General features: G+C 40.2%; 1 protein-coding gene across 1 annotated transcript; it reads right to left on the reverse strand.

The window, feature by feature from the left end:
• Positions 1 to 1482: 1482 nt before the first annotated feature.
• LOC136222803 (uncharacterized) lies at positions 1483 to 7869 on the reverse strand. The gene is made up of 3 exons (XM_066010518.1): positions 7501 to 7869; positions 6521 to 6717; positions 1483 to 2315 (listed from the first exon to the last, which is right to left on the reverse strand). Exons 1-3 carry the CDS (start codon positions 7867 to 7869, stop codon positions 1553 to 1555), a joined length of 1329 nt encoding a protein of 442 aa, XP_065866590.1. The 3' UTR covers positions 1483 to 1552.
• Between the last annotated feature and the right edge of the window lie 19234 nt (positions 7870 to 27103).

Below are 27103 nucleotides of genomic sequence, written 5' to 3' on the forward strand. Positions count from 1 at the left end.
TTCAAATAATAATATTTTCTTAATTAATATTTTATAATAATTTATCTTATGATCATATTTCATTTTCATCTGTTAAAAACTCTTGAAATACTAACAATTTTGTATGAACCATAATATAATAGTTAAAAATTATATAAGCCAATGTTGCAAAAACAATTATCTCAATATCCATAATTAATGTAAATTTTTAGGATTTTGAGCATCAAAATTTATTTTTATTTACCTTGATTTTGAATTCGTATCTAGCATAATCCACATTCTTCAAGAATAAACATCTTATCAAGCGTATCAGACTCTTACAATCTCATTGTCTAGAAAATTGGAAAAAAAATAACTTCTTGATAATAATAATAATATAACATAATTTATATTGAAATAAACTTCATTATAAGTATAATATTCCAGTATCTCTTTAATATTTTATTTAATATGTCTCAAACTTCAATGAACAACTATTGTATGAAACTTTATATCTATTTGTACCAAAATGCATAAAAATAAAAAATACAATCCATATCAATTAGCTAAACTCAAACTAAAAAAATGAGTGGATTTCAACATGTTCCGAATTAGAAAAATTAATCTAACTTCAATTAAAACTAAAAATTGAGTTCATAAAAAGCCGAAAATCTAAATTTTAGTTAGAGTTAACAATCAAAACGATAACACCTAGGAACATATACTAAAAAAGAATGCAAATATACAAAATCTTTATTTTAGTCATTTTGAAAAATAAATAAATAAAAAAGAAAACATGGATAAGGTAGCGAGAGGTATGGAATCTGGATAGCGACAGAAATGGAATTTCATCTCTGAAAGATGACACTATAACAACAATTGTTTAATAAACATAAAACAACAGCACAATTGAGAAAGCCAAAAATTGAGTTCATATAAAGCCGAAAATCTAAATTTTAGTTAAGAGTTAGCAATCGAAACGATAACACCTAGCAACATATACTAAAAAAGAATACAAATTTACAAAATCTTTATTTTAGTCATTTTGAAAAAAAAGACAAATAAAAAAGAAAACATGGATAAGGTAGCGAGAGGTATGGAACTTGGGTAACGACAGAAATGGAATTTCATCTCTGAAAAATGAAACTATAACAACTATTGTTTAATAAAAAGAAAACAACAACACAATTGAGAACAAAAACAACTACAACATATGAAAAAAAATCGAATAATTACCTTGAGAAGCATAAGAATTTCTTGTGATTTTTTTACACTTTTGTGTTTTTCGGTTTTAGTTGTTCATGCATCTTCTATTTCTGCCGGATTTCTTCAATTGAAGCTATCAGTTTGGAAAAAAAAAGACAAATAAAAAAGAAAACATGAATAAGATAGCGAGAGATATAGAACCTGGGTAACAACAGAAATGAATCTGAAAGATGAAACTGTAACAACTATTGTTTAATAAAAATAAAACAACAACATAATTGAGAACAAAATAACTACAACAACAACAACAACAACAACAACAACAAAGCCTTAGTCCCGAAATGATTCGGGGTCGGCTAACATGAACCATCATATAAAACCGTGAAAATCAAGTCGTGTCAGCGACACAGATTCGCTCCCTCCACTCCGTCCTATCCACTACCATATTTTCCTCAATTCCCAATAAACTCATATCACTCTCGATCACCCTCCTCCAAGTTTGCTTAGGTCTTTCCCTACCCCTCACCACTACATCCCTTTGCCACTCTTCGGTTCTCCTAACCGGCGCATCAAGCGCTCTACGTCTCACATGGCCAAACCACCTTAGTCGGTTTTCTCTCATTTTATTCTCAATAGATGTGACCCCTACTTTTGTCCTAATTATTTCATTACGCACCCGGTCCTTTCTCGTGTGACCACACATCCATCTCAACATACGCATCTCCGCCACCGACATCTTATGGATGTGGCAGTGTTTCACTGCCCAACACTCCGTACCATATAACAATGCTGGTCTAATTGCCGTCCGGTAGAATTTTCCCTTCAATCTATTAGGCATGCCGGGATCACAAAGGAAACCCGTAGCACTCTTCCACTTCGACCAACCAGCTTTAATCCTATGAGCAACATCTCCATCTACTTCTCCATCCGTTTGGATAATAGATCCTAAATACCGGAAGCAATCCGAGGCCTGAACAACTCTCCCATCTAGGGTGATTGTCCCTGCCTCCCTACTCCTACGGCCGCTAAACTTACACTCCAAATATTCTGTCTTACTTCGACTCAACTTAAAGCCTCTAGATTCTAGAGTTTGCCTCCATAGTTCCAACTTCATCTCCACTCCTTCTTTCGTCTCATCAACCAACACAATATCATTTGCAAACAACATGCACCATGGTATACCATCTTGAAGTGAACTTGTTAGTTCATCCATAACGATGGTAAAAAGAAATGGGCTTAGTGCGGAACCTTGATGCACTCCAATCGTAATAGGAAACTCTTCAGTCTTCCCAACACTAGTACGTACACTCGTGCATACTCCCTCATACATGTCCTTTATGATGTCATTATATTTCCGCGAAATGTCTTTCCTTATCAAGGCCCACCAAAGTACTTCCCTTGGTACCTTATCATATGCTTTCTCCAAGTCAATGAAAACCATATGCAAGTCTTTCTTCTTATTTCGATAGTGCTCCATTAATTGTCTCATTAGATGGATGGCTTCCATAGTTGATCTTCCCGGCATAAAGCCAAACTGGTTTTCCGAGATCTTCACCGTCCTCCTTAGCCTTTGTTCAATCACTCGCTCCCAAAGTTTCATAGTGTGACTCATTAATTTGATTCCCCGATAGTTGGCACAATCTTGGACATCGCCTTTGTTCTTATACAACATATGAAAAAAATCGAATATTTACCTTCAGAAATATAATACTATCTATCGTGACTAATGAATATAATGGTGGAATACTATCTATCATGCTTTATATAGAAGTTTATTTGTGACTTTTGGATTTCTTTTACTTTGTATTTTTTCATCTTCCCGTAACTCTTGCTTTCTTTTATTATTTTAATTAATAGGCTAATATAAATTTGTTATTTTTAATTAATTAAATATTTATTTTTAATTAATTAAATATTTTTAATCTGATTTTTTACTACGTTGAGAATGTTGGTCCCTTGTAAGGTTGCAAGTATAGTTCCAAGGGGGGGGGGGGGGGTTAGGAACTATTTAAACTTTTTCGCAATTAGGGCAGACTTCTTTTTCTAAAGAAAAAGGTTTGAACAGCAACGCTGAGTAAACAGCAAGATACTGGCTTAGTCAACAGGTGACTAGGTCAGTTTCTTAGTTTGAGTCAGGAGATAGCACTTAGAGTCTATTCCTGAGCTCAGACGTTCAACGCGCACAACTCAACTTGACCTCTTTACTTGGTCAGTTTTTGGTTATTTTAAGCAAGCAATATAAATAAGGAGTTAAAGGTAAGAAATACTTCACTCAGCAGATTTATCCAGGTTCGGCTTCTTCTAAGCCTACGTCCTGTCCCCGGAACACGTTCCGAAATTTCAAATCCTCTACTGAGCTCTTTAAAGGTAGAGCCTCAAACCTTTTACAATATCAGCAACTAAGTATGACAAGAGTACCTTCCTCTATACTTCTACTCAATCCTAATCTCTCGCTGAGTACTAAAACCGAGTACTCAGCCTCTCCTTTCTATCTCTAGAAATGATAAGTGTTTTGTCCTATACAAAGATTTGCTAAGACACTTTAGACGATTGAAACAATCACTCTAGACTTTTACACAGATATAAGAAATGTAGTGTAAGAATTTGCTTTGCTTCTTTGCTTGCAGAACTTGTAGAAATTTGGTCAGCGTAACTGCTTGATCAAGTTCTGTGTAGAATGAAGCTTGTGATGGCACTATTTATAGAGACGTCTGGGCATCGGTCATTTCGAATTTCGAAATAACCGTTGGAGGGAAACGGCTATATGTCGTTGTCATCCTGACTTGCTCAGAGCTCTCGGCCAATCAAAATGGTGTATCTTCTATCCTCGGTCAGCTCAGCAGATGGTCTCTCCTTTTATGGTAAGGTCAACTGGACAGCATACTGTGTCGTCTGAACTTTGCCAAAAGAGGAAAAACTTTATCTGGAAGTTTTCCTTTGCCAGCTGCTGTCTTGTACGTTTGTCGAGACCACTCAGCAGCTTCATCTTGAAGTTGTTCCCGAAGGTCTTCTAGATCCTTCCGTTTGCTGAGTTGCGTTTTGTTCAAAACGGCAACGTCTTGACATATGCGGGCCGAGTGTACTGAGTTGTTTGACTTGGGCCTTAGCTTCCGTATTGGGCTTAGGCCTTTTAATCCTTATGTCTTATAACCGTTTTAACTCAACATTGAACAAACACATTAGTAGAATAAATCAAAGCATTTAAACTTAGTGTGTTTAGAATATGTATTTTAAATTATACTTAAACAATTTTGTCAAATCAAAATTATGTGGAACTGTGTTTCAACAAACTCCCCCATTTTGATGTTGGCAAAACTATTCAGCAAGGAACTCAGTATGAGCTCCCCCATGATAGTTGACCTAGTATAATTTAGCAAACTCCCCCGTAAGGGTTGAGCTACTGACTTAGTTTTACTTAAAACATTTAAGGGTTTAAATGAGTAAGTCTAAGGTCAGTTTTCAGATATAGGTCAGCTATTTCAACATATTCTATTTACTCAGTGTAAAGCGGAAGGTTTAGTCATATCGAGTGCGCTGAGTAATTAGTTGTTCAATGAGTTCTTAATACACAATGTTTTATAAGCATATAGGTGAATGTCAAACATGTTGTCAGCATTTGATTTAGTCAAATAATTTTACAAGTGTTAAACATGACTGATTTAATTGAAGATACTTAATAACTCAGTATATAGCAACATATATCATAATTCAGGATTTGAATAAGAAATGCAGATATGATATATATGATAGAAGTCAGTAATTACATATTAACACATATAGATACGGCAATAAAAAGATTACAACTGTTTTGGCCTATGCTGAGCTAGCCTATCTATTTCTTTTTCTTGCCTTGTGACTGACTTCGCTCGTACTGACGTCGCTCATACTGAGCTCTAGCTGCTTGCGCTTTCTCCCCCGTTTTGTCAACTTCGGGGAGCTTGAATGCATCGGTTAGGACAGCGCGAGTCAGTTCCTGAGAAAGCTCCTTTAGCTTCTTAGCGCTTTAATTTACTCCATCAAAAATGGCAACTCCATCAGCTGAGACCTCTGCTGGTATTCAGAGATCAGCATCACTTAGCATATTGACACTGTATGCTTGAGCTTTGGCTTGCCAGATAAGAGCTTTAGAAAGGCCAGCAAAGATTTGGTGGAATGTCTTCAAGAGAGCTGAGTCATAATGATGACGTTGGATATTGTTATGATGGATGTGGTTGAAAGATTATTGTGCGAGAGACAGCAACTCATTTTGCTTCAACGCGTCAGTATCCATCTCTTGCTTATTTAGATTAAGCAGCCTTATAGCCTCACTGATTTGCTCTACTGAGCACTGACTGTATGACACCATTTGCTCGTTGGTCTTCAGTTGCTCAGTGTGAAGCTGAGCAAAGAGCATTTTGAGTTTAGAGGAAGTGGCGTAGTCAGTGTTCACAGCGGACAACTTCTGGACTTGGTGATGGAGAGAGTTCAGATGTTGAACTGTTGTCAGCTGTATCTCTGCCAGCTTGGCAATGGAATCCTGCTTAGCTTGCTGGGCTTGAAAGGATAAGACGACATTCAGCAGATCCTTAAGTCCCTTAACTTCGTTTAGAAGCTGAGTGACCTGGGATAGCTGGGTAGTCTCAAGAATTGAAGAGCCAGCAGCAGTAGGAGTGGAATGTTGAAGATCCCGGATTAATGCTTGCACTGAGTCGATGATCTTTTTGCCGGACTCAGTGGCATTCAGATGGACATCAGTATGACCTGAAGGAAGTGGAGTGAAAGGAGTACCCTGGTCAGTGACTAGAAGAGTATGCTCAATCTACACTTGAGTTGGAGGAAATGTTGATTGATCAGCAGAGAGTTTAGTTGTGGAAGTTATAACCCGAACACTATCTGTGCTGACGACAAAAGAATGGGGAGTCAGCACCATGCTTGAGGAAACAGCATGAACAGTAGACGGCTCAACCTGACTGGTTGATGTTGCTGAGGCATTGGGGTCGGCATGTTCCTGTTGAGAAGAAACAGAGGCTTGTTTTTCTAATTGCGCCGATGTAGTGGAAGTGGATTGGCGATTGAAAAACTTAAGTTGGACGGTAGAAGGGTCCTTAGTTGTCTTAGAGAGGACAATGTCAGGAAGAGTTGGAAGTTGCACAGGAAGTTCAATGCCTGGCTTTTCACTGGCCTTGACCAACATCGCCTTCTACGAGGTGGAGTGTCAGTAGGAGCAGGTTCTTCTGAGTGAGTAGGAGAGGATTCCTGTTGCTCAGTATGAGTCTGGTCAGCTTGCTCTTCAACTTGATCAACAGTGTGTTGGTCAAGTACTTGCTCAACTCCCGCAGCCAACTCAGTGTCGATATGCACATCTCCACCAGCTAACCCAGTGTTAGCATCCTCAGCTTCATGTTCGCTGGCAGTTTCCTTAGAATCCTCAGCGTCATCCTGACCACTGGCTTCTTCTTCTTCTTCTTCTTCTTCCTCAGTACTATCTCCATCAAGTTCTTCCTCAACTTGAGAGATGAAGTGATCATCTAGTTGGACCTCAGGCTCCTCAGACTCAGCACCTGTACCTTGACACTGGGTGAAGTGAGAGTCACCCGGTACAATGAAGTCGGTCGGTATGGCTTCCAGAGGAGTCAAAGTTGAAGTTTTCTGCTTCTTTTGAGGTTGCTCGGTAGCTTCCTCAGTTCCAGGCTCACCTTGCCTGGTTCTCTTCTCAGCTGACTTACCAGCTGACCTCTGCCTCTTTGCTGGAGACTCAACGTTTTGTGAAGGAGTCTCAGCAGTTTTCCTCTTGCGGGAAGCTGGGGCCTTAGTTCTTCGCCCTTTCTTGGGCTCAGCAGCTTCCTCAGCTTGGCCAGCAGCAGCAGCAGCAGCTTTGCCTTTCTTCAACGGCTGTCCAAATTTCAGTGCCCTCAGCGAGGATGCTGTTATCTCAGTTCCTTTAAATTTCTCCTCACCTTCGAGGTCAATTTTGTGGTCAATGAGGATTCTTGTTATTATTGACCCGAGCCTCATTGTACCAGTGCTGCGAAGGAACCCAGCAATGAGAAAGACATGCATGTTGATGGGGGTGTACGTCAGCATGTGCCATATGAAGCACTGTTCAAAGTTTGTTGCTGATGTAGTGCAGTTTATCTTTGGGTAAATAAAATAACTCAGCAGGTAGTGAGCCATCTTCTGGTGCTGACCCATTGAAGAAGCTGAGACTTCTCCTGAGTAGCCATCAGGTTTGCAGAAGCTGTGTATATAATTAGTCTTGTCCTGATCTCTTGATCTTCTCAGCCTTGCTCCCTCAGTTTTTAGCTAGAGAAGATTTCCTATGTAGAGAGGGTTGACGAAGATGGTTTTGCCTTTTACCTCAGTGCACAGGTAGTCAGCGTTGTCATTGGCAACCTTGAGGTTGTGGTAAAACTCTCTCACGAGGTCAGGATAGGTTTCATCCCTGACCGAGAACAGCCCAGTCCATCCATTCTGTGAAATCCATTCGCAGAACGGCTGTTCATTCTGTACGAAATGTTCTGAAACCCATCTGGAGGGTTCAACTTTCCATTCTCGCACATTCTCAAAGACTTTGGAGTAGGTACGAATTTTCACAGTCTTTCCTTGACCAGAGTTTGAGTTTTGGCCAGTTTTTCCTTTGCTCGGCGTAGGGGGATTTCCAGTAGGTTCATCGGAGCTGGTCTTTTGGTGGCCGGCACCGGAGACATTGAAAGATAACTTAGTCATTCTTCGAAGATGGGAAGGTTTAGAGGAATTTTAGAGAGAAGGAGTTCAAAGCAGTTTCTTTGCCTTTAGAATTGATTAAGCGTAAAAAATAAAAGATGGGGAAATTCCCATAATTTATAGACGGAATGAACGGTGTGGATCTTAATCGAATCCATGTGTCAGTTTTGCCTTGGGATTGTGTACCGACAAAGATCCTGGCATTTATGACACATACGACGAATACGTCATCCTAGGGCTATACGCGTGCTTTGCATTTATGCTAACGGATCTAACACTCAGCATTTAGAATGTCAAGCGTTTGATATTCTGAGTGGTTAGTAATGCATTTACGGATGATTTTAAAGTTTAAGTTTAAACTAATTTACTCAGTGTGCAAGTTACTCAGTATTTGATGTTCAGTCAGTTTTGATGAGTTACTCAGCAAACAATCAATCATTCAGCATAGTAATTCACTCAGCATTCATATTCATTTAGCACAGGAATTTACTGAAGAGGATTAAACATACCAATTGCTTCTCTCAGTATGCTGAACTGCTCACGGGCCAGTGGCTTCGTGAAGATATCTGCAAGCTGTTCATCCGTTGGGACAAAGGTCAGCTTGATCTCACCCTTGAGTACATGGTCTCTAATGAAGTGATGTCTGATGCTGACATGCTTCATTCTGCTGTGTTGAATTGGGTTCTTGGAAAGATCAATTGCACTTTTGTTGTCACATTTGACTTCAATTGTCTTCGTTTGAACACCATAGTCTTCAAGCTGTTGCTTAATCCATAGGACTTGAGCAACACAATGACCAGCAGCAATGTACTCAGCTTCAGTGGTAGACAAAGCTACTGACGCCTGCTTTTTGCTGAACCAGGATACAAGACAGCTTCCTAAGAAGTGGCATCCTCCAGAGGTGCTTTTACGTTCTAGCTTATCCCGTCCATAGTCAGCGTCAGTGTATCCGATGAGTGTAAAATCATGAGTATTTGGATACCACAGACCTGCGTTCACTGAGCTTTGCAAGTATCTAAGGATTCTTTTTACAGCAATGTAATGAGATTCCTTAGGGTTAGATTGATATCTAGCATAGTAGCATACTGAGAACTGAATGTTCGGTCTACTGGCTGTTAAGTAAAGTAGAGAGCCTATCATACCTCGATATAATTTGCTGTCTACTGACTTACCATTCTCGTCAGCGCAGAGGACAGTGTCAGTGCCCATAGGAGTGGATATTAGCTTGCAATTCTCCAAGTCATATTTCTTTAATATCTCCTTGGCATATTTGGCTTGACTGATGAAGATGCCATTCTTTCCTTGTTTAATTTGAAGACCGAGGAAGAAGTTGAGTTCTCCCATCATGGACATTTCAAACTCAGTCTGCATTTGTTTGCTAAACTCCTTGCACATTGATTCGTTAGTTGCACCAAATATTATATCATCAACATAAATTTGGGCCAGTAGGGTATCTTTACCCTTTTTCTTAATGAATAAGGTTGTATCAGCTTTACCCCTGACGTAATTTCTAGTCAGCAGGAAACTGGTCAGCCTCTCATACCAAGCATGTGGTGCTTGCTTGAGGTCGTACAGAGCCTTTTTGAGTTTGTAAACATGGTTTGGGAACTTAGGGTCCTCAAAACCTGGAGGTTGATTTACATAAACCTCCTCGTTTATAACTCCATTAAGAAGTGCACTTTTGACATCCATTTGGAATAATTTAAAATTCATGTAAGATGCATATGCACATAGAATTCTAATTGCCTATAGCCTTGCCACTGGGGCAAAGGTCTCACCATAGTCAATACCTTCTTGCTGACTGTAGCCCTGAGCTACAAGCCTTGCTTTGTTCCTGACTACGTTTCCTTGTTCATCCATCTTGTTCCTGAAGACCCATCTTGTTCCGATGGTCTTTTGACTCTTTGGATGAGGTACTAGCTCCCATACATCGTTTTTTCTGAATTGATCGAGCACATCTTGCATTGCGTTCATCCAGAATTCATCGTACTCAGCTTCAGCGAAATTCTTCGGTTCTTGTACTGAGACGAAGGCAACATTGCTGAGGTACTTCCTAAGTTGATTCCTCGTCATCAGGGTATTCCCAGCAGAATCAAGGATTGCACTCTCTGAGTGCCCTCTTGGGATCCTTATCTCTTTAGGTAGATTTATGTCTTGTGCTGTTTCTGTTTCAACAATCTCTGCAGAAGTAGATGGGTCAGTAAAAGTAATCTTAGGTTCACTCTTACTCTTGGTCAGCCTTTTCGTGAATGACTCAGTAGCTGGTTCTTGGTCAGCGGTGGTTACTAAGTGAGGATCATCTTCGGTCAGCGGCTGGTATCTACCTGCAGGGTCAGTTTCGTCGAACTCTACATGTACTGACTCTTCTAAAATTTGAGTTCGCTTATTAAAAACTCTGTATGCTTTGCTGTTTGTTGAGTAGCCCAAAAAGATAGCCTCATCAGCTTTTGAATCAAACTTTGCTAAGCTATCTTTGGTATTTAAAATAAAACATCTACAACCAAAGGCACGAAAGTATCCAATATTGGGCTTTCGTCCTTTCCAAAGTTCATAGGGGGTTTTCTTTAATATAGGTCTAACTAGAGCCCTATTAAGAATATAGCATGCTGTGTTAACAGCCTCTCCCCAAAAATACTTTGGAAGCATATGCTCATCCAGCATTGTCCTGGCTATTTCAACCAGAGTTCTGTTCTTCCTTTCTACAACCCCATTTTGCTGAGGTGTTCTAGGAGCGAAAAAATTGTGGTCAATGCCGCTGGCTTCACAGAATTCAACAAACTTTTGGTTTTTGAATTCTCCACCGTTATCACTTCGGATGTGAGCTAATTTTAGGTCTTTTTCATTTTCAATTTTTCTAACCAAATTTGAAAATGTCTCAAAGGTCTCATCCTTGCTGGTCAGCAAGATAACCCACGTATATCGAGAGAAGTCATCTACAATGACCAAGGAAAATCTTTTTCCACCCAGACTCAGCGGCTGGACTGGACCGAAGAGATCCAAGTGTAGTAACTCTAACGGACGTTTAGTTGAGACGATATTTTTGCTATGAAAAGATTGTTTAGTTTGTTTTCCAGCTTGGCAAGCGTGGCATAATTGATCTTTTTGAAATTTAAGTTCAGGCAGTCCCTCAACCAATTGCTTTCTTGCTAGTTTGGCCAGGAGGTCCATGCTTACATGACCAAGTCTCCTGTGCCATAGCCAGGAATTTTCTTCCTTTGATACTAAACACACAGTTTTTGAAAACTTTTTCTCTAAGTCTAGCATAAAGACATTATCTATCCGAGGGGCATTTAAAATTAACTCATTTGTTTTACCCTCGTATATTTTACATCCAGTAGCATCAAATATAACTTTTCTCCCATTATCACATAGCTGAGCTACGCTGAGTAAGTTATATTTGAGTCCGCTGACTAGGGAGACAGATTCAATAGTAGGATTACCTCCGATGGTTCCTGACCCTACTATCTTACCCTTCTTGTTGTCTCCAAAACTTACGCTTCCTCCTCGTTTACGCTCAAACGTGATGAACTGAGTTTCATCACCCATCATATGCCTTGAGCATGCGCTTTCAATATACCACATCTTTGACTTCTCGGCACATCTCAGGCTTACCTGCATTGTAACTAGTTACTTTTAGGTACCCAATTCTTTTTGGGTCCTGACTTGTTAGGTGCAATAGGTATAGCATCATATTTTATTTTATGGCGACATACATGGACAGTATGGCCACTCTTTCCACAGAAGTCACAGCTGACCTTCTGTTTAGGATTTTTTACTGACTTGTCAGCACCCCAGTGCTGAGCGTGCCAGCACACCTTAGTGGTGTGTCCTAACTTCCCACAAAAGTCACACTGGACTTTTCGCTGGGGTTTCCATCTCTGCTGAGTACCTTGGTACTGAGTTCTCAGAGGAATGTTATTTTTATTAGGAACCTTTAGTTGGTTCTGGATGGTTGTGACGTCCTTCCTCAGTTTCTTTGAAACTGACTGGACTTCAGAGACAGACTCATGTATGATTTTCATATTATCATGCAGAGTTGAATTGTCTTGAAGAAGGAATCTGAGGTCACTCAGTTTGACCTCTTCCACTTCGTCACAGCGCCTGCTGAGTGCTCTAATTTTCTTATTACACTTCTTGACAAGTGTATAGAGATCACTCAGGGCATTAACCATATCATTTCTGAGCTGGGGAAGAGAAATTACCTCATTTGATTGCTCCTCGTCTTCTGATAGGTCAGCATGCTCACAGACGCATGGCTCAGCAAGTTCATCAGCCGTGAAGCATATCTTCGCTGACTCGGTGGCCTCAGTTTCTGTAGATGAAGACTCATCACTGTCGCTCCAAGTAGCCACCATTGCTTTCTTCCCACTTTTCTTGTCTTTCCTCAGCGTGGGGCAGTTTGACTTAATATGGCCAGTTTGATGGCACTCAAAGCATGTAATGGGCTTTGAGCTGTCCTTTCTGTATTTGCTGTCACTTGAGTCAGCCTTATACTTATCAAACTTTCTGTAAGGCTTTTTAGAGTATTTATCACTCTTCTTGAATAGCCTTTTCATCTTCCTTGTGAACATAGCCATCTCCTCATCGTCAGTTGAACTCCCGTCAGTGGAGTCAGCTTTCATGATAAGTGACTTCTGCTTCTTGTCTTCAGATTTTTCCTTCACCTCAAAGTTTTTCATGGATATCTCATGGGTCAGCAATGAACCGATGAGTTCATCATATTTGTAGGTGGTTAAATCCTGAGCTTCCTCAACTGCTGTCTTCTTTGCTTGCCAGTCTTTAGGAAGACTCCTGAGTATCTTTTTGTCTTCTCCTTCCTCAGTGAAGATTTTCCCAAGTCTCTTGAGCTCATTAATGATGTTGGTAAACCTTGCGTTCATGTCTGAAATGCCCTCATCATTGTTCATCTCGAACAGCTCGTACAGTCTCATCTGCTGATTCACCTTGGATTCTTTTACTTTGTTTGTTCCCTCGTAGGTGACTTCCAGCTTTTTCCAGATCTCTTGCGCCGACTCACAACCTGAGATTTTGTTATATTCTGCAGCATCGAGCGCACAGTGAAGCATATTGATAGCCGAAGCATGGTTTTGAAGCTTCTTAAGATCATCCTCTGTCCATTTGGCCTCAGCTTTTACAATTGTTTGGCCAGCCACAACCTCGACAGGTACAAATGGGCCTTGGACTATAGATAGCCAGGCACTCATGTTTGTAGCCTGAATGAAGTTCTTCATCCTATTCTTCCAGAAGGTATAGTTTGACCCGAAGAATAGGGGAGGCCTAGTAATGGACAGCCCCTCAGGCAGTATTTGAGTTGTTTGGTTTCCAGGGAGAAACCGAGTGCTGTTTTCGCCCATGGTAGGGATCAGCTCAAGGTTGTTAGACCTTTTAGTGTGAGCTTTTAAGCTCTGATACCACTTGTTGGTCCCTTGTAAGGTTGCAAGTATAGTTCCAAGGGGGGGGGGGGGGGGGGTTAGGAACTATTTAAAATTTTTCGCAATTAGGGCAGACTTCTTTTTCTATATAAAAAGGTTTGAACAGCAGCGCTGAGTGATGCGGATTCCGTGAAGAACCCGATCTGAGGGATAAGTGTACCCCGTCGTTATCAAGTAATAAATTTCTGGGTTTAAGTCCAGGTTATCGTCCACAGGATTTATTTCTGCAAGTACCGAATTACTAAGTCTCGGATGTTATCTAGGCTTAGGGGGTTTTGAGTTTGGTTTTGTTTAATTACTCTACTCCTAGGTTGAATTATACTAATTCTAATTAAGTTATCTAATTCCAGCTAAGTTATTCTAAGCCTAATTAAATTACTCTACCCCTAATTAAATTAAACTACTCCTAAGTGATCTTTTGTCAATGCAATCATCTAAAGGATCATGGAGGGATACGATGATAATGGAAATAGATTGTTTAAACAATTGAATTAAAATCTAAGTCACTTGTGTTCGAGGCGATTAACCCGACCTATCCTCCTAAAGTTCCTAGTTCGTGATTCCCTTGTAAGGCCGAAACTAGCTCTAAGGCTCAGTAATTTGGGCTTAATCTTCTATAGGGTCGTCAATCCTATAGGCACTGACTAGGTCAGATTCAGCTCGCAATATGTGCCAACTTGATTTTGGGATTATCGAATGAGTTAAACCAATCAAACAAAGCGTAGGACAAAGATTCAAAGCATTAAAACAATTGAGGAAACAAAACTATTATATTAATCAAAGATGGAGAACATTGTCACGAAGTTACAATAAGCCTAAGATTCATAGCATGTATCATAGGATAAACAAGTTATAAAAGAAGAAAAATCCCTTTCAGGGAACCTGTCAACCAATGCAGGCGTCTTCCTAGGACTTAAGGATGGAGCTCGAGCAATCCTCGGTGAATGGAGCTTCGGAGGCGTCTTCAATGGAGGTTTGAAGGTTTTTGGAGGAGGTGGAGAGGATTTCTCGAGGTGGAAGATAAGAGAATTACAAAAACAAAAGATATTCAATTTACAATTGGAAATTCCTATTTATAGCCGCGTCTCGGGCCTCGTTTTGACCTAATTTCGTGTCCTTGTTGGTGTAGGAAGACGTGGGGTCGAACGTGGCTTTGTGGGGGCGGAATTGGTCTTTTTGACCAATTCCCGCAGGTCTGCTCGTCGAGCAGGAAAGGCTGCTCGCCGAGCAGAATTGCGACGAGCAGCCCCTGCTCGCCGAGCAGGCGCCTGGCGCCCTGCTCGGCGAGCAGGCCTCTGGCGGCCTGCTCGGCGAGCACGCCACCAGGGGCCTGCTCGGCGAGCAGAAATGGCCCGGGGGGCCCTGCTCGCTGAGCGTTTTCGCCCGAAGCGCGCTCGATCCGTACCGGATGACTTCCAAACCCTTTTTTCGTCTGAACTTACACCTGCACACACATAAAAACTCCAGAAAACATTAGTCCAAAAGCCGAATTGATCCGTCAATCGCTTATTTTGAGCAAACGCTTCGTTTGGTGCGACTTTTGACGGACCAATTAGCTTCAAAAGATAACGGAATTCTATTATGCGTGTTATTTCGGCCGTATTTGCCTAAATTGATCCCAAAACGAGCCTAAACGACGAAAAGTAAATAGAATGCTTCTAATTTCTAACTAACTCACACAAAAGCATTTACATGCGAGAATTGCTCGCTTATTAGCCAAATAAACCTAAAAACCGTCCTGAAACCGTACCCAAAGATAGGGGTTTTTGACCCCTATCAAACCTCCTCGCACTTAAAACTTTACTTGTCCCCAAGTAAACTAAAAAACTAAACCCGCCATCACAAGCAAGCTAGAAAACTTCCCAGTTTGACTAGGTGCTTGACACAATTTCGAGCATCTGTAATTACATGCATTCGGAAGTATAAAGTAGAGACACGATATCCAAAAGCCGCATTTCAATTACAATAGGTCATAGTTTTAAGTAAAGGAACACATGTTCAATTGAACGAGCTTGAGGGGATCGCTAAGTAAAACACCTCACCATAGGTAGTTCACTCATTCACACAATTTTGGTGGCTAAAGTGTTTACTCTCGGCTTATATTCTTGCTTAGGATTACGTTGATTTTGAACGTTCATCCGAGTTCCTCTACTATGCTAAATGACTCCGATGATATCAAAAACAGCCTCTAATTGGGGTTGTAATGTGGTTAGAGGGTTAAAGGTACAACAAAGGTTAAGTGTTCTAGCGCTACAACAACAAAGTTTAAATGGCTTTAGCAAATATGAAGTGATTGGGCTTTTTATTCGTCCCTTATTGTTTTCTTTTTGGGATGTTTTCTTTGAGACATTTTTGATTTTTCTAAGAACTAGGGAATGGAGTTCTTCCCTTTTGTTCGTCTCTTTTCTTTTCTTTTTCTTTTTCTGTTTTTCTTCTTCTCTTTTTTTTTTTTCTTTTGGGATAGTGATGCTCATTCACTTCTTATCCTTTTGGCTTGCTACTATAATGCCATAAACAACGATAAAGCGCTAGAGAAAAACAAAGGCTCAATTTGAGCTTTGCAAAAACAAAGGTTAAGTAGCGAACCAAGTTGTGGTTCGCAAAAACGGGTTAGAACGAAAGAAAAATCTACAAACTACAAAAATGTCGGCTCAAAGGGGCTTCCTAGAGTGGATGAAAAAGAAAAACAAGGTAAAGAAAAGGTTAATTCTAATGAGGCTGATTCATCGTTTATCATCTCAAATCATTGCATGTAGGTTCAACACAGTATTAGGTGCAAAATCTGTAATCTTCCACAAGTCAAAGCATTCACACAAAAATGTCAAGAAAAAGAGCTTTTTGATGTTCGCTCTTAGGCTCAAATTCAACTCACAATTCTTTGGGTTTCAATTTTGTGTTTACTAGTTTTTCCCCAAACTCAAGTTTAATATTACCTGCCTTCAATTCTTAAGTTATCTACCTAAGTAATGATTTTAGCATTTCTTCAAAAGTAGGGTCTAAATGCAAACTGTAGCTCATGCTTTTACAGATACGAGAGTTGTGTCCCACACCTAAACTAGTTGTCATGCAATTTTAGATTCGGTTCTCAGCCCTCAAAGACAAATAACGAAGTTTAGATTCGAAGGAGGTTCACGGTTTTAGGTCCTAAACATGCAAAAACATAATAAAACGCCAAAACGCAAACCTAAACTAGACACGACGCAACAAAAATTTATACAATTTTTGTAAGTTTGTCTACCCCTCCTCCTCACACTTAAAATATGCAATAAGTTCCAACATTGCATTCTAGATCATGAAATACGAGTGTAAAAAGTTAGGGTGGAGAAGAAAACTTACGGATTTTATCGCAATCGCAAAAGTTTGACGATTTGCGGTGGCAAAATTTTTTTTTTTTATTTATTTATTTCAGCTTCGTTCGGGATTTATTTATCTCCTGGGGCCATTTTTTTTTTTTTTTTTTTTTTTTTTTTTTTTTTAAACCTGAAAACTTAATAAAAATAAATAAAAATAAAAATAAAAGAAAACTAAACAACTAAAAAAAATATTTATTTATTATTATTATTATTATTTTTTTTTTTAAACGAACACTTAAAAAAAAAACGTAAAAGAAAACTAAAAAGACTAAACTAAGAGATCAATGTATAATCTAAATAAAACAAACCTGAAAAGTTTTATTAAAACTTGGGTTGCCTCCCAAGAAGCGCTACGTTATAGTCGGTGAGCTCGACATAGAATTCCCGCCTAGGTGTATGCTTCTACTCGTGTTAGGAATTCAAATTCCTGAATAAATAATCCGTACCTACAAAACGGATTAAGGGCCTCTAATAAGTTTAATGAAAGCAGGAGGCCGAATTTAAACATATTATGAAAAAGTTTGGTTTGCTCCCTTTTGGATTCTCTTGGTAGGTCGAAGAGAATGAAAACTTCTGAGCATGAAACAAACCTAAACTTTTCTAATGTTTGAGGAAAAGGTACTTGAGATACACAAGTTTTGATTTGATCTTTTATCTCTACCACATGATTTAGAATTTCAGATTTTGAACCGGGGTTGCTTACCGCTTCCGGTTCTTCACTTACCTCGAGTGATGCATGTGATAGTGGACTTGGTTCTACCTTTTTGTCATTCCTCAAAGAGATGGCTTGAGCTGATCCCCTTTGTGGGATTTCTATGTTTTCCTTTATGCTTGGGAGAGCATCTCGGGATTGCTTTTGCATCTCTTGGTTTATTTGAGCCAGTTGGTTGCTCAAGTCCTTGCAAACCTCCTCGTTGATTGTAAGTCGGGCTGATATTCCTTTCAAAAGGGACAGCACCTCATCTCGTGAGCTAGAGGGTTGTGGAGGAACTTGGCTTGCTTGTTCGTAAGGGAACATTCCCAATTCGTTTTCCCTGTGCTCATTAACAAACCTATTTGGAGGCCTCAATATGTTAGGGTTCCCGTAGGACAGATTTGAGTGTTGAGGTCTCCTCCAATCACTACCATAAAAGCTGTAAGAATTGGGGTTAGAATTATACCTTTGGTGATTACCCACAAAACTTACACTTTCATTGGTGTTGAGGCTCAGATTTGCCATCAAGATATCCATTTTCTCATTTAAGTCGGCCATGGAGGGATTGGGAGCCTCATTCTCCAGGGTATGAATGTATTGTCTTGATGGGATAGTAAACTTTTGAGCTTGCCACTCGACTTTTTCTTGCCAATTCATTGATCAGAGAATGCTGAGAAAAAGTGAAGTTCTAGCACAAAAGTTGATAAGTAACAGTATACAGATATGAACAAGTATAGAAACGTATAAAGAAATCATATATCAACAAGTATAAACGATATAAACAGAGATATTCACAATGAATGCCTAAACTAACAAATCAACCTTTGGTTCGATATTGCAGAAGAAATAAATCCCCGGCAACGGCGCCAAAAACTTGATTATTGGCGGTTGTCGGGTATTTATAGAATTAATCTACTATTCCCCGGCAACGGCGCCAAAAACTTGATTATTGGCGGTTGTCGGGTATTTATAGAATTAATCTACTATTCCCCGGCAACGGCGCCAAAAACTTGATTATTGGCGGTTGTCGGGTATTTATAGAATTAATCTACAATCCCCGGCAACGGCGCCAAAAACTTGATTATTGGCGGTTGTCGGGTATTTATAGAATTAATCTACTATTCCCCGGCAACGGCGCCAAAAACTTGATTATTGGCGGTTGTCGGGTATTTATAGAATTAATCTACTATTCCCCGGCAACGGCGCCAAAAACTTGATGCGGATTCCGTGAAGAACCCGATCTGAGGGATAAGTGTACCCCGTCGTTATCAAGTAATAAATTTCTGGGTTTAAGTCCAGGTTATCGTCCACAGGATTTATTTCTGCAAGTACCGAATTACTAAGTCTCGGATGTTATCTAGGCTTAGGGGGTTTTGAGTTTGGTTTTGTTTAATTACTCTACTCCTAGGTTGAATTATACTAATTCTAATTAAGTTATCTAATTCCAGCTAAGTTATTCTAAGCCTAATTAAATTACTCTACCCCTAATTAAATTAAACTACTCCTAAGTGATCTTTTGTCAATGCAATCATCTAAAGGATCATGGAGGGATACGATGATAATGGAAATAGATTGTTTAAACAATTGAATTAAAATCTAAGTCACTTGTGTTCGAGGCGATTAACCCGACCTATCCTCCTAAAGTTCCTAGTTCGTGATTCCCTTGTAAGGCCGAAACTAGCTCTAAGGCTCAGTAATTTGGGCTTAATCTTCTATAGGGTCGTCAATCCTATAGGCACTGACTAGGTCAGATTCAGCTCGCAATATGTGCCAACTTGATTTTGGGATTATCGAATGAGTTAAACCAATCAAACAAAGCGTAGGACAAAGATTCAAAGCATTAAAACAATTGAGGAAACAAAACTATTATATTAATCAAAGATGGAGAACATTGTCACGAAGTTACAATAAGCCTAAGATTCATAGCATGTATCATAGGATAAACAAGTTATAAAAGAAGAAAAATCCCTTTCAGGGAACCTGTCAACCAATGCAGGCGTCTTCCTAGGACTTAAGGATGGAGCTCGAGCAATCCTCGGTGAATGGAGCTTCGGAGGCGTCTTCAATGGAGGTTTGAAGGTTTTTGGAGGAGGTGGAGAGGATTTCTCGAGGTGGAAGATAAGAGAATTACAAAAACAAAAGATATTCAATTTACAATTGGAAATTCCTATTTATAGCCGCGTCTCGGGCCTCGTTTTGACCTAATTTCGTGTCCTTGTTGGTGTAGGAAGACGTGGGGTCGAACGTGGCTTTGTGGGGGCGGAATTGGTCTTTTTGACCAATTCCCGCAGGTCTGCTCGTCGAGCAGGAAAGGCTGCTCGCCGAGCAGAATTGCGACGAGCAGCCCCTGCTCGCCGAGCAGGCGCCTGGCGCCCTGCTCGGCGAGCAGGCCTCTGGCGGCCTGCTCGGCGAGCACGCCACCAGGGGCCTGCTCGGCGAGCAGAAATGGCCCGGGGGGCCCTGCTCGCTGAGCGTTTTCGCCCGAAGCGCGCTCGATCCGTACCGGATGACTTCCAAACCCTTTTTTCGTCTGAACTTACACCTGCACACACATAAAAACTCCAGAAAACATTAGTCCAAAAGCCGAATTGATCCGTCAATCGCTTATTTTGAGCAAACGCTTCGTTTGGTGCGACTTTTGACGGACCAATTAGCTTCAAAAGATAACGGAATTCTATTATGCGTGTTATTTCGGCCGTATTTGCCTAAATTGATCCCAAAACGAGCCTAAACGACGAAAAGTAAATAGAATGCTTCTAATTTCTAACTAACTCACACAAAAGCATTTACATGCGAGAATTGCTCGCTTATTAGCCAAATAAACCTAAAAACCGTCCTGAAACCGTACCCAAAGATAGGGGTTTTTGACCCCTATCAAACCTCCTCGCACTTAAAACTTTACTTGTCCCCAAGTAAACTAAAAAACTAAACCCGCCATCACAAGCAAGCTAGAAAACTTCCCAGTTTGACTAGGTGCTTGACACAATTTCGAGCATCTGTAATTACATGCATTCGGAAGTATAAAGTAGAGACACGATATCCAAAAGCCGCATTTCAATTACAATAGGTCATAGTTTTAAGTAAAGGAACACATGTTCAATTGAACGAGCTTGAGGGGATCGCTAAGTAAAACACCTCACCATAGGTAGTTCACTCATTCACACAATTTTGGTGGCTAAAGTGTTTACTCTCGGCTTATATTCTTGCTTAGGATTACGTTGATTTTGAACGTTCATCCGAGTTCCTCTACTATGCTAAATGACTCCGATGATATCAAAAACAGCCTCTAATTGGGGTTGTAATGTGGTTAGAGGGTTAAAGGTACAACAAAGGTTAAGTGTTCTAGCGCTACAACAACAAAGTTTAAATGGCTTTAGCAAATATGAAGTGATTGGGCTTTTTATTCGTCCCTTATTGTTTTCTTTTTGGGATGTTTTCTTTGAGACATTTTTGATTTTTCTAAGAACTAGGGAATGGAGTTCTTCCCTTTTGTTCGTCTCTTTTCTTTTCTTTTTCTTTTTCTGTTTTTCTTCTTCTCTCTTTTTTTTTCTTTTGGGATAGTGATGCTCATTCACTTCTTATCCTTTTGGCTTGCTACTATAATGCCATAAACAACGATAAAGCGCTAGAGAAAAACAAAGGCTCAATTTGAGCTTTGCAAAAACAAAGGTTAAGTAGCGAACCAAGTTGTGGTTCGCAAAAACGGGTTAGAACGAAAGAAAAATCTACAAACTACAAAAATGTCGGCTCAAAGGGGCTTCCTAGAGTGGATGAAAAAGAAAAACAAGGTAAAGAAAAGGTTAATTCTAATGAGGCTGATTCATCGTTTATCATCTCAAATCATTGCATGTAGGTTCAACACAGTATTAGGTGCAAAATCTGTAATCTTCCACAAGTCAAAGCATTCACACAAAAATGTCAAGAAAAAGAGCTTTTTGATGTTCGCTCTTAGGCTCAAATTCAACTCACAATTCTTTGGGTTTCAATTTTGTGTTTACTAGTTTTTCCCCAAACTCAAGTTTAATATTACCTGCCTTCAATTCTTAAGTTATCTACCTAAGTAATGATTTTAGCATTTCTTCAAAAGTAGGGTCTAAATGCAAACTGTAGCTCATGCTTTTACAGATACGAGAGTTGTGTCCCACACCTAAACTAGTTGTCATGCAATTTTAGATTCGGTTCTCAGCCCTCAAAGACAAATAACGAAGTTTAGATTCGAAGGAGGTTCACGGTTTTAGGTCCTAAACATGCAAAAACATAATAAAACGCCAAAACGCAAACCTAAACTAGACACGACGCAACAAAAATTTATACAATTTTTGTAAGTTTGTCTACCCCTCCTCCTCACACTTAAAATATGCAATAAGTTCCAACATTGCATTCTAGATCATGAAATACGAGTGTAAAAAGTTAGGGTGGAGAAGAAAACTTACGGATTTTATCGCAATCGCAAAAGTTTGACGATTTGCGGTGGCAAAATTTTTTTTTTTTTATTTATTTATTTCAGCTTCGTTCGGGATTTATTTATCTCCTGGGGCCATTTTTTTTTTTTTTTAAACCTGAAAACTTAATAAAAATAAATAAAAATAAAAATAAAAGAAAACTAAACAACTAAAAAAAATATTTATTTATTATTATTATTATTATTTTTTTTTTTTAAACGAACACTTAAAAAAAAAACGTAAAAGAAAACTAAAAAGACTAAACTAAGAGATCAATGTATAATCTAAATAAAACAAACCTGAAAAGTTTTATTAAAACTTGGGTTGCCTCCCAAGAAGCGCTACGTTATAGTCGGTGAGCTCGACATAGAATTCCCGCCTAGGTGTATGCTTCTACTCGTGTTAGGAATTCAAATTCCTGAATAAATAATCCGTACCTACAAAACGGATTAAGGGCCTCTAATAAGTTTAATGAAAGCAGGAGGCCGAATTTAAACATATTATGAAAAAGTTTGGTTTGCTCCCTTTTGGATTCTCTTGGTAGGTCGAAGAGAATGAAAACTTCTGAGCATGAAACAAACCTAAACTTTTCTAATGTTTGAGGAAAAGGTACTTGAGATACACAAGTTTTGATTTGATCTTTTATCTCTACCACATGATTTAGAATTTCAGATTTTGAACCGGGGTTGCTTACCGCTTCCGGTTCTTCACTTACCTCGAGTGATGCATGTGATAGTGGACTTGGTTCTACCTTTTTGTCATTCCTCAAAGAGATGGCTTGAGCTGATCCCGAAGTTACAATAAGCCTAAGATTCATAGCATGTCACGAAGTTACAATAAGCCTAAGATGGAGAACATTGTCACGAAGTTACAATAAGCCTAAGATTCATAGCATGTATCATAGGATAAACAAGTTATAAAAGAAGAAAAATCCCTTTCAGGGAACCTGTCAACCAATGCAGGCGTCTTCCTAGGACTTAAGGATGGAGCTCGAGCAATCCTCGGTGAATGGAGCTTCGGAGGCGTCTTCAATGGAGGTTTGAAGGTTTTTGGAGGAGGTGGAGAGGATTTCTCGAGGTGGAAGATAAGAGAATTACAAAAACAAAAGATATTCAATTTACAATTGGAAATTCCTATTTATAGCCGCGTCTCGGGCCTCGTTTTGACCTAATTTCGAGTCCTTGTTGGTGTAGGAAGACGTGGGGCCGAACGTGGCTTTGTGGGGGCGGAATTGGTCTTTTTGACCAATTCCCGCAGGTCTGCTCGCCGAGCAGGAAAGGCTGCTCGCCGAGCAGAATTGCGACGAGCAGCCCCTGCTCGCCGAGCAGGCGCCTGGCGCCCTGCTCGGCGAGCAGGCTCCTGCTCGCCGAGCAGGCCTCTGGCGGCCTACTCGGCGAGCAGGCCACCAGGGGCCTGCTCGGCGAGCAGAAATGGCCCGGGGGGCCCTGCTCGCCGAGCGTTTTCGCCCGAAGCGCGCTCGATCTGTACCGGATGACTTCCAAACCCTTTTTTCGTCTGAACTTACACCTGCACACACATAAAAACTCCAGAAAACATTAGTCCAAAAGACGAATTGATCCGTCAATCGCTTCGTTTGGTGCGACTTTTGACGGACCAATTAGCTTCAAAAGATAACGGAATTCTATTATGCGTGTTATTTCGGCCGTATTTGCCTAAATTGATCCCAAAACGAGCCTAAACGACGAAAAGTAAATAGAATGCTTCTAATTTCTAACTAACTCACACAAAAGCATTTACATGCGAGAATTGCTCGCTTATTAGCCAAATAAACCTAAAAACCGTCCTGAAACCGTACCCAAAGATAGGGTTTTTTGACCCCTATCACTGAGTAAACAGCAAGATACTGGCTTAGTCAATAGGTGACTAGGTCAGTTTCTTAGCTTGAGTTAGGAGATAGCACTTAGAGTCTATTCCTGAGCTCAGACGTTCAACGCGCACAACTCAACTTGACCTCTTTACTTGGTCAGTTTTTGGTTATTTTAAGCAAGCAATATAAATAAGGAGTTAAAGGTAAGAAATACTTCACTCAGCAGATTTATCCAGGTTCGGCTTCTTCTAAGCCTACGTCTTGTCCCCGGAACACGTTCCGAGATTTCAAATCCTCTACTGAGCTCTTTAAAGGTAGAGCCTCAAACCTTTTACAATATCAGCAACTGAGTATGACAAGAGTACCTTCCTCTATACTTCTACTCAATCCTAATCTCTCGCTGAGTACTAAAACCGAGTACTCAGCCTCTCCTTTCTATCTCTAGAAATGATAAGTGTTTTGTCCTATAAAAAGATTTGCTAAGACACTTTAGACGATTGAAACAATCACTCTAGACTTTTACACAGATATAAGAAATGTAGTGTAAGAATTTGCTTTGCTTCTTTGCTTGCAGAACTTGTAGAAATTTGGTCAGCGTAACTGCTTGATCAAGTTCTGTGTAGAATGAAGCTTGTGATGGCACTATTTATAGAGACGTCTGGGCATCGGTCATTTCGAATTTCGAAATAACCGTTGGAGGGAAACGGCTATATGTCGTTGTCATCCTGACTTGCTCAGAGCTCTCGACCAATCAAAATGGTGTATCTTCTATCCTCGGTCAGCTCAGCAGATGGTCTCTCCTTTTATGGTAAGGTCAACTGGACAGCATACTGTGTCGTCTGAACTTTGCCAAAAGAGGAAAAACTTTGTCTGGAAGTTTTCCTTTGCCAGCTACTGTCTTGTACGTTTGTCGAGACCACTCAGCAGCTTCATCTTGAAGTTGTTCCCGAAGGTCTTCTAGATCCTTCCGTTTGCTGAGTTGCGTTTTGTTCAAAACGGCAACGTCTTGACATATGCGGGCCGAGTGTACTGAGTTGTTTGACTTGGGCCTTAGCTTCCGTATTGGGCTTAGGCCTTTTAATCCTTATGTCTTATAACCGTTTTAACTCAACATTGAACAAACAAATTAGTAGAATAAATCAAAGCATTTAAACTTAGTGTGTTTAGAATATGTATTTTAAATTATACTTAAACAATTTTGTCAAATCAAAATTATGTGGAACTGTGTTTCAACAAACTCCCCCATTTTGATGTTGGCAAAACTATTCAGCAAGGAACTCAGTATGAGCTCCCCCATGATAGTTGACCTAGTATAATTTAGCAAACTCTCCCGTAAGGGTTGAGCTACTAACTTAGTTTTACTTAAAACATTTAAAGGTTTAAATGAGTAAGTCTAAGGTCAGTTTTCAGATATTGGTCAGCTATTTCAACATATTCTATTTACTCAGTGTAAAGCGGAAGGTTTAGTCATATCGAGTGCGCTGAGTAATTAGTTGTTCAATGAGTTCTTAATAGACAATGTTTTATAAGCATATAGGTGAATGTCAAACATGTTGTCAGCATTTGATTTAGTCAAATAATTTTACAAGTGTTAAACATGACTGATTTAATTGAAGATACTTAATAACTCAGTATATAGCAACATATATCATAACTCAGGATTTGAATAAGAAATGCAGATATGATATATATGATAGAAGTCAGTAATTACATATTAACACATATAGATACGGCAATAAAAAGATTACAACTGTTTTGGCCTATGCTGAGCTAGCCTATCTATTTCTTTTTCTTGCCTTGTGACTAACTTCGCTCGTACTGACGTCGCTCATGCTGAGCTCTAGCTGCTTGCGCTTTCTCCCCCGTTTTGTCAACTTCGGGGAGCTTGAATGCATCGGTTAGGACAGCGCGAGTCAGTTCCTGAGAAAGCTCCTTTAGCTTCTCAGCGCTTTCATTTACTCCATCAAAAATGGCAACTCCATCAGCTGAGACCTCTGCTGGTATTCGGAGATCAGCAGCACTGAGCATATTGACACTGTATGCTTGAGCTTTGGCTTGCCAGATAAGAGCTTCAGAAAGGCCAGCAAAGATTTGGTGGAATGTCTTCAAGAGAGCTGAGTCATAATGATGACGTTGGATATTGTTATGACGGATGTGGTTGAAAGATTGTTGTGCGAGAGACAGCAACTCATTTTGCTTCAACGCGTCTGTAGACACTGAGTCGGAGGACCTGTGACGAAAACCTGAAAACCAGACGGTTGAAGTGATTGATTCCGGAAGTTTTGAAAAACAAAAAATATATAAAGAATAATAAGCGAAGGAAAATTAGCGGCACGGCGCGGGTGCTTAGCGGCATCCGGCATGCGGACGACAATGGTCGAACGCCCGCTCGGCGGCGCGGGACGTGCGCTCGGCGTCCGTCGGACGCATCGCAAGTGGCACGCTCTCGACGTCCGAGCAATGCCCGGGTCCGGTGGCACGGGGCGCGCTCTCGTGGGCCGCTGAGCGCACGTGCCCGGTAGTGCAAAGCGCGCGTTCGGCGGCCGTGACGTGTGAGCGTCCGGTGGCCGCGGGGTGCGCACGTCCGATGGCTCGAGGCACGCCCCGAGGGTCGTCGGGCGGGCGCCCAACAACGTCGGGCGAACGCCCGACGGAGGTTGGGCGCGGGCGCCCAACCTAGCGTTGGGCGCTCGCCCAACGCCGTTGGGCGGCCGCCCAACCTAGCGTTGGGCGCTCGCCCAACGCCGTTGGGCGGCCGCCCAACAAGGTTGGGCAGTAGCCCAACACTAGGTTGGGCGGCCGCCCAACCCCAATGGGCGACGCCCAATTTCTTTTGGGCGTCGCCCATTTGTCCGGGGACTCGTTTGTCTATAAAAGGCACAGATCCCCATGCAAAAAAAAGAGGAGGAAGGGAGAGCTTCTCACACTAGAATATTTTTTCTAAAGAGAAGAAGTTGATTTTTTTAGGAGAAAACATTTTTTTTCCTAAAAATTGAAAATCTCCAAATTCCCTAAGTTCAATTTTTACTAAATTTTTCATAAAAAAACGGAAGCTCACGGTTCGTGGAATCAATCGGCTTCGACTGTCAGATACCAAATTCAAGGTATTATCCGAGGACTAGACTTTTTATTTTATTTAATTTATTCTCTTCTTCTATTTTTATAGTTTTTATTCATTTAGCCATTTATTTATTTTGTCACATTTTATTTAATTAGCGTATTTATTTAATTTTCGTTTCGTGTTAAATAAAATTCGGTTTTGTTTTAAAATAAAAAACCTCGTTCTGATATCCCAATACGAACCGTGATCCGATAAAAAGGTAGTTCGGGTATCAAAAACGTTGTAATTATAACATTTTAATTTAAAAGAAATTTCCAAATAATGCTTTAAAATAAAAACGTCGTTTTAGGAACTTCCGTTTTCGACTATGATCCATTTTTGGTAGTTTGGAAATCCAAAACGATTGAATTAGATTTAATTTAAAGCT

Source organism: Euphorbia lathyris, chromosome 3 (assembly GCF_963576675.1).
Source record: "Euphorbia lathyris chromosome 3, ddEupLath1.1, whole genome shotgun sequence".
NCBI lineage: Eukaryota > Viridiplantae > Streptophyta > Magnoliopsida > Malpighiales > Euphorbiaceae > Euphorbia > Euphorbia lathyris.

Excerpts from the sequence above, each read along its gene's own strand:
- LOC136222803 (XM_066010518.1), bottom strand. The coding sequence starts at position 7,869 with ATGACTAAGTTATCTTTCAATGTCTCCGGTGCCGGCCACCAAAAGACC. Across the intron at positions 6,718-7,500 it reads CTGACTACCTGTGCACTGAG|TGTCAAGGTACAGGTGCTGA; the intron begins GTAAAAGGCAAA and ends CACTTCACCCAG. Across the intron at positions 2,316-6,520 it reads GCTGAGGATGCTAACACTGG|TATTGTGTTGGTTGATGAGA; the intron begins GTTAGCTGGTGG and ends GTTTGCAAATGA.